At 36.5% G+C, this 12,110-nt stretch overlaps 1 protein-coding gene and 1 pseudogene across 2 annotated transcripts in view; one reads left to right on the top strand and one right to left on the bottom strand.

Annotated features, from left to right (window-relative positions):
* The window catches only part of PPP3R1 (protein phosphatase 3 regulatory subunit B, alpha), a 52,286-nt gene that overhangs the window by 34,542 nt on the left and 5,634 nt on the right, over nt 1-12,110 (top strand). For both annotated transcript variants that reach the window (XM_090281421.1, XM_090281420.1), the window contains exon 3: nt 10,737-10,913. In XM_090281421.1, the coding sequence (XP_090137547.1) occupies nt 10,737-10,913 (177 nt within the window). The remainder of the gene's footprint in view (nt 1-10,736; nt 10,914-12,110) is intronic.
* LOC150006102 (ATP synthase F(0) complex subunit g, mitochondrial pseudogene) lies at nt 917-1,229 on the bottom strand (annotated as a pseudogene).

Below are 12,110 nucleotides of genomic sequence, written 5' to 3'. Positions count from 1 at the left end.
AGCATTGTGATAGTCACGAAGTTTAGATGAAAAAGACCTTTATTTAGTCTTGATCTATTTTATAATTTTAAAATTCCAAGAGTAAAAAGAAAACCCTTAAACAGTGGGGGAAAAGCTGCCGAAGAAGAGTAGGATGAGATTACCTGCCAAATATTTATTCAGGAGTGAGAGCAAATTAGATACAATTCCAGAAACTTAAGGACTTGGGAGATTTACATTTTGTAACTTCTTGAATATTTACTTAGAAAAATTAAATAGAAGATAAAGAAAATGAAAAGAGATCTAAGAGCTAAGTCCCTATAAGACAGCACTAAAAATCCCAGGATAGTAACTATACCATGAAAATGGTTCATGTTAAAAGTAGGAAGTCAAGTTGTTCATGAGGAATGTCTTGAAGAAGAAAGTAAAAACCATTATATAAATTGTGTGCTGGAATTTCTTGATGTGTTAAGATAAGGCAAATCAATAAGAAAAGGCGGCGGGGATTGTTGGGGGATACAGCATAATATTTTTAGAGATAAACCAGATTGAACTCTGGAGCGGCTGTAAATAAGTCTTGAATAATTGGTGCTCTAAGTAGACGACAGCTCTTGAATATGCATTCTTTTATGAGAATACTGTATTTTTTTGAGAGTTGGGGATGGGGAGTGGTACAAAGCTAAAGGAAAAGTGCAACTAAGGTCTTTAAATGCAACATAACATAGGATAAGATAAGGTAGTTAATAAAAGAGAAAAACCTGAAGAGTTTTGTATAATAGGTTGGGGTTGAATTTGACTTGTTACAAACAATGGAACAAGTTGTTGAGAGCCGTGTCTTTTGAAATCTTTTTTTTTATTCAAATACCATTCTGATCACTCATGGTCCAAGAACATTCAAATAATAAACGAAAAAGAAACAGATGTTAGAGATTGGTCTTCAAACATTATAGCCACTGATGCCACGCTTGCCTATGATCTCGCCGACATAAAACCACATCCACACCTCAGTGGCTACTAAACTGTTCAGTAGAGCTTCCTTCACTGTGAGCTGTTTGAAGCTACCAGTTTGAGCACTATTGAATTTTTTTTTTCAAGCTCTGAAGAGCTGTTGGCATCTCAGCAGGGGTTGGAGGAAGCAACTCAACCTTGGCATAGTGCCAAAATGTGGCCAGTCAAGGTTTTGAGTAATTCACAGCAGCACTTACTAGCACCACGACCCTCTCAGGGAGGTAAGGGACAAATTGGGCCATGGTTAGAGGATGGAAATTCTGTGACCCCACCGGCCAGCTGAAGGTCACCTCCTAGAGAGCCATATCTTTTGAATAAGATGTGTTACTCACCTACACAATATATGTAGGTTTTCTAAAAAAAAAAAAGAGTATGTACTTTTAAGTCAGGGTTATTAATAACATTGAGAAACCTTCAGGATGTATTTTTATGGTCTTAATAAATAGATTGTAAGATTTGATACTGTTAAGGTACCAATTCTATTCATATTAGTCAAGACAATGCCAATCATAGAAGGCTTTTTGTAAAATTACCTAACTATTAATTCCATGTGGTAATGCACAGGTCTTTAGAAGAGTCAGAACAATTTTGAAAAAGAACAAAGTATGAAGACAGTTCTCCCTGATTTAAACGTTTACTATAAAACACAAGACTGATACTGGCATAAGATAGACAAATCAATGGAAAAGAGGAACAGAGTATTGGTTATTAACCCAAATATTGAATATACCTTTAATGTGCCTGTATCCATATTTCATAATATACTTTTATAATTCTCTCATAATACCTTTAAATAGGGTGCTTTATTTGCTTTGTTCTGTTGTCAAATTATTCTTAGTAGAATATAAATATTAAACTGCTAGGCTATACAGAAAGTTGTTAAAAATTGTTGGGTTTTTTGGATCTGCCTATAAAGGTTTTATTTGTGACCTGTCTCTACTGCGCCCCCTGGTGGTTTTCATTTCTTATTTAGGGGTAACATAAATGCAGTCTTTACCTTTTAAGTTAAATTTTACAAAAGACTAAAACTTTTAAATTAATCTTTATGTTAAAAACTATACTCAGTAGCTTCTGTTAACACTATAAAGCTTTGTGCTTGTGGTAGTTGTTACAAGAGTTAATTATTACATGTTTTTGCATAGGTAATTTTGTCATGTCTGATGGCTCTTTACAAGATACTGCTAAGATAAATATTTTAAGTTACATATTTTGAAATCCTTTATTAGAGTTATTGTTCCTAATAGTTCATTCTGTTGCATAGTTCTAAGTGTCGTGCCATACCAAAGATATCGGGAAATTTCTTTTTTAGAAATATTCCAAATAGAATGAGGCTGGAACATTTTTTCGTGCCAGAAATGAAGGAAGTGCTCAAAATCTATGCTGATAGATAATAAATTACCTATGAAGTGGCTATTAAAAGAATTTTCTGAAGGAGCAGTAGTCTTGTTGCTGTTTACTACTGCACAATTACTGAGATTGACTAAAACTTGAGGGAAGTTTATTTTTCTACTCTTCTGTTTGTTTATTTTCCTTTTCCTTCTGAGAAACCTCAAAATCACCTAAAAGAGCTTACATATTGTTTTCACTTAAAAAAAAAAATCTTCACCCAAGGATATGTTTACTGATTGGAGAGAGAAACATCAGTTGGCATCTCCCATGCCAGGGGCTCCCGTACAACCAGGGATGGAACCCACAACCTAGGTATGTGCCCTGACCAGGGATCGAACTGGTAACCTTTTGGTTTATGGGACGATGCTCCAATTAAGTGAGCCACCTGACTAGGGCAGTTGTTTTTACTTTTAACTGTTAATAGTGGAATAGCAGTTTGTTGTGAATTTAGTAATAACAATGCTTTAAGAGCCAGAGACTAGATCTCTTCTCTATTACTTTGGAATCTCTTAAATTCCTTTTTCTAAATGAGAAAAATATACATGTAATAAACGGAGATAATTGCTTCTTAATCTGAGGCAGTAATGAATGAATATGCAACCTTTTATGTCTATTACTATTATATTGCTCTAGTATTAACATGTTCCAGTTTAAAATACATATTAAAATCTACTGTAGCAACATGAGCTCTCTAAAAAAAAATTCTTAATAAGGTTCTTGAAATCACTTGTCAAAATGAGTACCATCTAGATTCCATGTTTATTTCTTAAGCATATCATGGTGGGTAAAGTCAACAATTTAATTTGCTGTTTTCTGTGGAAGCAATTCACCAATTTCTTATTAATAACTATAGTTTCAAGAACCTAGACTAAAATATCTAACTTTTTAATCTCTTCCTTAAATTTTGTATTTAAAAAAAAAAGATTTTATATATTTATTTTTAGAGAGAGGGGAAAGGAGGGAGAAAGAGAAGGAGAGAAACATCAATGTGTGGTTGCCTCTTGTGTGCCCCCGGCCTGCAACCAAGCATGTGCCCTGACTGGGAATCAAACTGGTGATCCTTCAGTTCTTGGGTCAGTGCTCAATCTACTGAGCCACACCAGCCAGGCTCTTGCTTAAATTTTAGACTATATATATACAGGTTGGGGCAAAAGTGGGTTTACAGTTGTGAGTACATGAAACACAGTTTAATCTTGGTATTATTTTCCGTATGAACAACTGTAAACCTATCCCCCCCAGCCCATATATATGTGATTTGATGAGATTCTTTATTTTGCTTCTTTGCATAATTTAAAATGAATATGTAGGTATTTTCAACTATTAAAAAAGATAGTCCTCCAAAGGTATTCTTACAAAAAGTAGAATAACAACATGTGTTTCGACCTGGCAAAATATATGAAAAAGAGTATCTGAGTCACAAGATGAGTCATGAGGGCGAGGTTTGTTTTTTTTCCTTGTCCATCTGTTTTAAGGGAGTAGGATCCCAAGCAGTAGGAAATATCTTTGATGAAATTTGATGCCAAAAGTTGGAATTAGTTCTTTAATATTTAACTTGTACTAAGATAAAATCTGAAACACTGAGTGGTGCTTCCAAAATGGGTTTGAACTGTCTTAGAGATCTGTGTTTAATTTTTAGGAGATTGGTAAATGCTGGTATTTCAAGACCTGAGACCTGTTTTATACTTTAGGATATCTTTAATTCTTTAACACATCTAGTCTGCAGTGCTGGCAAGTGGGAGTGCTAAATAACTGCTTTTCTTGTGACAGTAAAAACCAGATTACTGTTCCATTTCCTAAAAGAGGTAGCCAGCTTTCTTAGATCTTGGCTTTTAAAAATAATCATTTTAGGACTTCTGGTCAAGATGGAGGCATAGGTAGACACGCTTCACCTCTTCGCACAACCATAGAAAGAATTACAACCAGATCTGAAAACTAATAACACCCAGAACCATCAGAAAATTGAGCTGTATGGAAGTCTGACAAGCAAGGATCTAAAGAAGACATACTCATCCAGACGAGAAGGAGGGGCTGAGTTGGGTGGAAAGGCAGTGTGAAAAGGTGGTGGTGGCAGCAGTGGTGGAATAGACTGGAAGGATACATTAGGAGCAAGTGGATCCTAGCCCCAGGCCAGCCCGCACAGTCCAGCACCCGGAAGAGAGACCTGTTACCTCTGGCTGTAAAAATCCAGTGGGGCTTGGGGTGGCAGAAGAAACTGCCGGATTTTTGTCCCTTAAAGGGCCAGCATGGTCTTAGAATTTCCCACCAAGGCAGTAGCTGAAAGTGTGTCAGTCACACACAGGAAGGGAAGGTGAAGTGACTAGAAACTGGGCGAGTGCTGGGTGAACCACCAGAAGCCAGGTGTGGTGGCGTTGTCGCCTCTCTGAGACCTTGCCACACAGCCACAAAGTGGTGAAGCAGGTTGCCTCACCCTGGCAATTACCTAAGGCTCTGCTCCACAGAATTTACAGGTGCCTTTTCTACATAGGCCACACTACTAAGACAGAGTAAAAGCAGCTCCATCTAATGTACAGATACAAACACAGGGAGGCTGCTAAATTGAGGAGGCAAAGAAATATGGCCCAAATGAAAGAACAAAACAAAACCCCAGAAAAAGAACTAAGCGAAATGGAGATGCCAAACTGTCAGATGCAGAGTTTGAAACACTGGTTATCAGGATGCTCAGAGAACTCCTTGAGTATGGCAAAAAAAAAAAAAAAGGGGGGGTCGGTGGGTGGGAATGAAGGTTACACAAAGTGAAGTAAAGAACAGTCCACAGGAAACCAACAGAGAAGGGAAAGAAGCCGGGATTCAGACCAATGATTTCGAATGTAAGGAAGAGATAAACATTCAACCAGAATGAAAAGAAGAAACAAGAATTCAGAAAAATGAGGATTGGCTTAGGAACCTTTGGAACATCTCCAAATGTGCCAACATCTGAATTGTAAAGATGCCAGAAGGAGAAGAGGAAGAGCAAGAAATTAAAATTTACTTGAAAAAATAATGAAAGAAAACTTCCCTAATTTGGGGAAGGAAATAGACATATAAGTCCAGGAAGCACAGAGGGTCCCAAACAAGTTGGACCCAAAGGGAACCACACCAAGACACATAATTAAAATGCCAAAGGTTAAAGATAAAGAGAGAATCTTAAAAGCAGCAAGAGAAAAGCAGAGAGTTACCTACAAAGGAGTCTCATAAGCTTATCAACTGATTTCTCAAAAGAAACTTTGCAGGCAAGAAGTATTGAAGTGATGAAAAGTAAGGACCTACAACCAAGACTACTCTGTCCAGCAATGCTATCATTTAGAATGAAAGGGCAGATGAAGTGCTTCCCAGACAAGGTAAAGCTAAAGGAGTTCATCATCACCAAGCCATTAATATATGAAATGTTAAAGGAACTTATTTAAGAAAAAGAAGATCAAAACCATGAGTACTGAAAAGGCAACAAATTCACAACTATCAACAGCTGAATCTAAAAATAAATAAATAAATGAAGGCAAACAACCAGAACAGGAAGAGAATCATAGGTATGGGGATTATTTGGAGGGTTATCAGCTGGGAGGGGGAAGGAAGAGAATGGGGAAATGGTGTGGGGATTAAGAAACATAATTGATAGGAACAAAATAGATGGATGTTAAGAATAATATAGGAAATGAAGAAGCCAAAGAACTTTATATGCACGACCCATGGACATGAACTAAGGGGCGGGGGGCTCGTGGAGGGAAGGGGTTACTGGGCCAAGTGGGGTAAAGGGAGAAAATACTGGAGCAACTGTAATATAATCAATAAAACATACTTTAAAAATACTCATTTTAATTATTTGGGTACAGATTCCTTCATTGCTCAGCTAGCCCCAACTAGATAATAAGTACTGAGTAATCTAGTATGTCTTACTCATCGTTGTACTCCAAGCAGGAAGGAGGGGACAAAAAGGAGAAATTAAATGAGTTGTTGGAGAATAGATACTGCCTTCTTTCAATCTATAAATGACTTCTTAAGGAAGCTCAAGGTGAGTTTTGGCTGCATGAGGTATGTGAGAACCGTGATGAATAGAAGATTAGATGGAGCTTGTTCCCTTCAAGTCATACTTCAGAGGCTTTTTAAAAAGCCAGTTTTTGTCAAGTTAAGTATCATCACTGGCACATTGCTTTACCTTGAGGAAGGTTTAAACTACCCATCCAGAACAGGTATCAACAAGTTTATAATATTTCATAAGATACTGAAAGCAGAAGAAAGTGAATAGATTTTAAATACTGCTTTTTAAGGGCTTTTGCCAAAGAGTGCATTCATGATACTCATAACAACAGGGATATACAGTTAATAACATGCCCTATTATTTTAATCAGAAAAATTGATAGGGGTTTCATAAATGGAAGGTTAAGATAAGGACATTCCAGCAGAGGAAGTGGAGGCATCAAATTTATGCTGTCAAAGAATCGTGCCAAGAGCAGTGTAGCTAAGGTAAAGTTAATGGGAGGAGGGAGATGGAAATTTAAATTGAGGCTAAATATCTTCAGGGGCCTCAGACTTTTTATCCTGTTTGCATTAGGAAGCCACTGGAAATTTTTAAGCACGAGAGCTAGCAATTTGGCTGAATATAGCTTTCAGAAAGATTACTATCTGAGAGTGTAGAAAGGGTGGATTGAGCCAAGTGTATTTATTTGATGATTGATTCGTTTTTATTATTCTTGATATTCTTAATATTCCTTATTCATCAAGCCTGTGGAATGCTGTCTTCTGGATTAGTGGGGTTTTTCAGGTAATTGAAACATAATCCTTTAAGCACTTCAGTTTCAATTTTGTAATGTAACTTTCTAAACTGTTATTCATGTCCCCAACTCAGTAAGTGGAATCTCACAGATAGTTTCCATAAACGTTATGGCACTGCATATCTGCCTTTCCTCTTTTCCACTAATGATATACTCTAGAGCTATTGTTAAACGAAATGACTCTGATTCATCCACGTGCTGTTTGTGGAGACACTGTCCTCTTTCCTTTTCCATTTGTAATCTACTTTAGTCATTTGTTATATTCAATTTCCTCATCACCTTTTGTGGTCTGTGGTTTTAAACTAAGGCAGACTAAAGATTGCTAGAAGAAAATAGTTAACCCTTGCTTGGTATGTACCTAAATTAAGGCAAACATGGAGAGGTAGCTTTCAGGAACATCTATAGACTTTGAGAACCTCTTCTGAATGGTTTGCTTATTGGTGTCTGGTTAGATAAGTAGTTTTACTTTAAATACTGATGGAATTTTGATCAGTAAGTTTAAAATCTGAAACACTTAGAATTAATACTCATTTAAAACATTTATTGAGCACCTGTTACGCTTGTAGTAATGTACAGAACACCGTTGAAAAGTCATGGACTCTGCCTTCAGGTGGGGGAAATGTAAATAAGTCAAAAGCATGTGTGGAACTTAAAATATTAAGTTTGTTTCCTTCAAGAGTAGAGTATGTCATTTTATCATGGAAAATTGGAAAGTATGGTTTATTTGAAGAGTTTTGCTTTTATCCATTTATTCCATTAAAGAAGGAATATTCTTTAAAGCCTAAAATGCTGTATGAAGGTAATGTGTTTGTGAAGTATAAGTTTGAAGTTTTAATTGGATTATTATAAATATATGTATTTTGCTGTTTGAAGCAGGGTTTAGATGAATCATTAAAGAATGTAAAGGCATTTCTGCTATACTACAGGATGTGCATTCCTGAATAACCTCACATACTGCAAAATCACGCCTGGGAAAAATATGGATAGATTAGACCACTCCTTAAATAGCGTTGTAACAGAGTACTAACGAAAACCAATTTGATCTTTAAAATACTAGCACAGATTACTTCTGGTATTTGTATCAAGCCCATAGCCGTTCACTTATTAGTCTTAAACTGGGGCTCATACTTCCTATTTTGAGATACAGGTTCTTGACGGTATTTGCTTCAGCAGAAACTAATTTTATAAAAATTAAATAATGAACCAGGATATAGTCGCCTTTGTCAATTGCTTTTTTCAGGATGGAGGGACATTTGGCAATCAGAAGTGGGAGATGAGAAGTCATCTTCGCAGCTTGTTCATTTGCGTTCTTAGTTTTCACCACATAAAAATGTTGAAAAGCCTTGGGGTTCTTGAAGCCACTAAACATGTTATTTTCTCTACTTGTTATTAAAACTTTTTTTTTAATGTGAGAAAACTGGTTTCTGGTCCTTTTATAACATGGCAGGGAGAACCCTATGAGAACAGCCCTGGCCGTTGTGGCTCAGTTGGTTGGAGCATCGTCCTGTGGACCCAAAGGCCATAGTTTCACTTCCTGACCAGGGCACATACCTGGATTGTGGGTTTGATAACCAGTCAGGGCACATGCTGAAAAGGCCGCCGATCGATGTTTCTCTCTCACGTTGATGTCTCTTTTTCCCTCTCTCAGTCCCTTCCTCCCTCTCTGAAAGCAATGAAAAAAAAGTCCTCATGTGAGGATAAAAAAAACAATGAACCAATGACATTTCTGTGCTCTGCTGGCATCACTCCTCTACCAGTTGCTATGAAATTATTTCATGTTGGAGCAGCATCGTGTAGGTTTGCAGTATGTGCTTTAGTCGTCGTCGTCGTCGTCGTCGGCAGCCGTCCGTCTCGAGAGACGATGGTGTAGCTTCTTAAGAGTCTATCTGCACCGCCGAGAATGGCTGTGCAGTCCGACTCAGGAGTGACACGGCATCTGTCTCCTCCCGTGTTGAATCGACATCTTGCGATGATGCTGGAGTGTCCTCTCCAGTGAAGCTGAAGCTACAGAGCCTGGGCAGGGTGATATGGAGGGTCTGCTGTTGCCCATGCAGCAGACACCCCTCTCTTCGCAGCTGAAAGGTCCAAGGGAAAGACGGAGTCAATACAGCTTGGCTTCAGGTGCGCCGCAGGAGTTGCCGGTGTTGACTACAACGTCAAACTGCCTTAGGGACTCCGGCTCCGGATTTTCTGTCGGGGTTTACTCCCTTAGCCTTTCCCCTGAAGAGGTATGCCGCAAGGCAGCGGAGGTTTTTTGGAATCAGAGTTTTCCTTCTCTGATGTGCCCTGACTGGAAGATCGAACCAGCGACACTTAGCTCGCAGGCCGACGCTCAATCCACTGAGCCAAACCAGCCAGGGCTGTGTGCTTTAGTAGTGCAGATAAAAATGATAGTTCTTATTCATAACTCTTTAATGTAATATTTTTAGATTTTAAAAATATATACTTTTAAGTTCTTATAATGAGGATGCCATATATATTTGAACTTTTAAAACATTTTCAGTCTTTGTCGCTAATATTGTGGCACATAATACAGGTATACATAGTATATAATATATGATTGAGAAGAAGACCCTCAACCCATCATGTTAGTTCCCTGGTCTCAGACTTCTAGCCTCCAGAACTGTAACAAGTAAATTTCTGTTGTTTTGTAATTGCTCCCTCCACCCAAAACATAATACATAACCAGAATACTCATGGGCAGTATAACATTTGGCTTGTTAATTTTCTTTTTAAAAGTTGATTGTATTTAATTTTTTTAATATTTAAGTTATTTCTGTTAAGCCATGATCAAAATTGTTTATACGAATTAGTCTGATTTTTTAAAGGTGTGAAAATAATAATGTAATTTAGAAGAAAGTGAAGAACACTTTTTCAAGAACACATATGATAAGAGACCTGTTAGTGCATTTTGAGAGATTAATTATAAACTAGCATTTTAAGTTCAGTTTTTAGTTTCTCCTTTAGAGCATTGAAAAGTGAAGTGTGTTAGCTCTGAGTTGTGGGGTTCTTTGTTGTTGTTTAAAAAAAAATAAGACAAAGCTGTGGTTTTTTTTTTGTTTGTTTGTACTTGCAAAAGAATATCTCTGGAAATATATTTTAAAAATTGGCATCATTGCCACTAAGAAGGGGAATTGGATTCCCTATAGGGTGGGATGAAAGGGAGGCTTTGAATTTTGAACCATGTTCAAATTTTGAACCATGTTCAAATTTTGAACCATGAACTATTAGAAATAAATAAATTAAAATGTAAAAAGATAAGTGAAAGTCAAGGTGCTTAGGTACATACAGAACAGAGATTGGTTTAGCCTGTCTAGTGGGAACCACCTGACTTCCATGATCAGCTTAGCATTGTCAATCCTGTTTGCAATCTTGGCGTACTCAGCATATAGTTGGATGTGTCTTATGGCAGGTGCAGACAAACAGAAGGGTAATTAAAAATATGTGTGATGTACTTTCTCTAAGGAACTAGTCAACAGTATATTTAACTTTTAATTAAATTGGAAATTAAACGATTAACTGTTAGATATTTTTTTCCTCTGAATTATCATAAAATCATTTTGTAAATCATGCTACTTTTTTGTTTGCTTTTAGTTGATGCTGATGAAATTAAAAGGCTAGGAAAGAGATTTAAGAAGCTCGATTTGGACAATTCTGGCTCTTTGAGTGTGGAAGAGTTCATGTCTCTGCCGGAGTTACAACAGAATCCTTTAGTACAGCGAGTAATAGATATATTCGACACAGATGGGAATGGAGAAGTAGACTTTAAAGGTAAGAAAGTAGTTTTACCATCACAAGTTACAGTCTTACAGCTCTTATCTGTACAACGTTTGAAAAATTTTAGTGTGTCTTAAAGCCTTTATATTATTGGTAATCTTATAATAATTATGTTAAAAATCCCAAAATCTTCAGGATATGAACCTTAATGAACTAAGATCTTTTACTTTTTGGTTCATAAATGATCAAATTGTCCTTATAAGGTAATCTAAAGAAAGTGAGATTTAGTATTTCCTTCGTTTTGAGAAAACTGATCTCACTTTAGGGAAATACCACATTAGAAGCTGCATTTTTTAAAGCCTTTTCTATAGAATGAGGCATATACTAAATCATCAATAAAAAATTAACTAGTAATTGGGTACTGTCGTAAAGGATTACTTTAGTTCATCTAGATTTCACAAATACACTTGGCAGTGCTTTTACTGATATTAACATGATGCATAATTTTATACTCTATTCTACACTTCAAAGCAGCAGTCCGCAACCTTTTTGGCACCAGGGGCTGATTTCATGGAAGACAATTTTTTCATGGAGCTAAAGGGGGCTGCAGGGGATGGTTTTGGCATGATTTGGGCACATTACATTTAAGCTCACCTCCTGCTGTGCGGCCCAGTTCCCAATGAGCCCAGACTTGTAACGGTCTGATGCCAGAGATTGGGGACCCCTGCTTTAAAGTAAATAAACATTTCATTTCACTGGGGAATCAGTAGATTTTGATATTTCATTTTCAGGAACTGATCTAAAAGTGATTATGATTTACTGTTTAGCAGGCAGTGAAGAAAAATTATTTTCATAAAACTTCCAACAGTTTGTCTAAATCTGTATTTTGTCATCAGAAATCCAAAATTATTTTTGTTGTTGGAAAACCAAGTATAATCTTTCTATAAAACTCCTTTTAGTAGTCATATTTTCAAAGAAGAAAGTTAAATAGCTTAAAGAATATGTTTTTGAGTGTTAGACTTTATGTAATAAATATTTATTAAATAAATTGACTTCAGAGAACTTCAATTTTTAAAAAATGTAGAACCTTATTTGTTGAGGTTTCAAATTTGGCACTTTCCATCTTAAACATTGCTAAATATTGTTTTCTTTTGCATACTTCTGTAGGTATGTTTTTGTGTACATATTGGGTATGTATTTTTCTATATAAAAAATTGAAACTTCTGATTTGTAAACTTTTTTTTTTATTCA

Source organism: Furipterus horrens, unplaced genomic scaffold (assembly GCF_987537825.1).
Source record: "Furipterus horrens unplaced genomic scaffold, mFurHor1.1.pri manual_scaffold_6, whole genome shotgun sequence".
NCBI lineage: Eukaryota > Metazoa > Chordata > Mammalia > Chiroptera > Furipteridae > Furipterus > Furipterus horrens.
The sequence above is the reverse complement of the archived record's forward strand: the minus strand, read 5'-3'. Positions and strand labels throughout refer to the sequence as shown.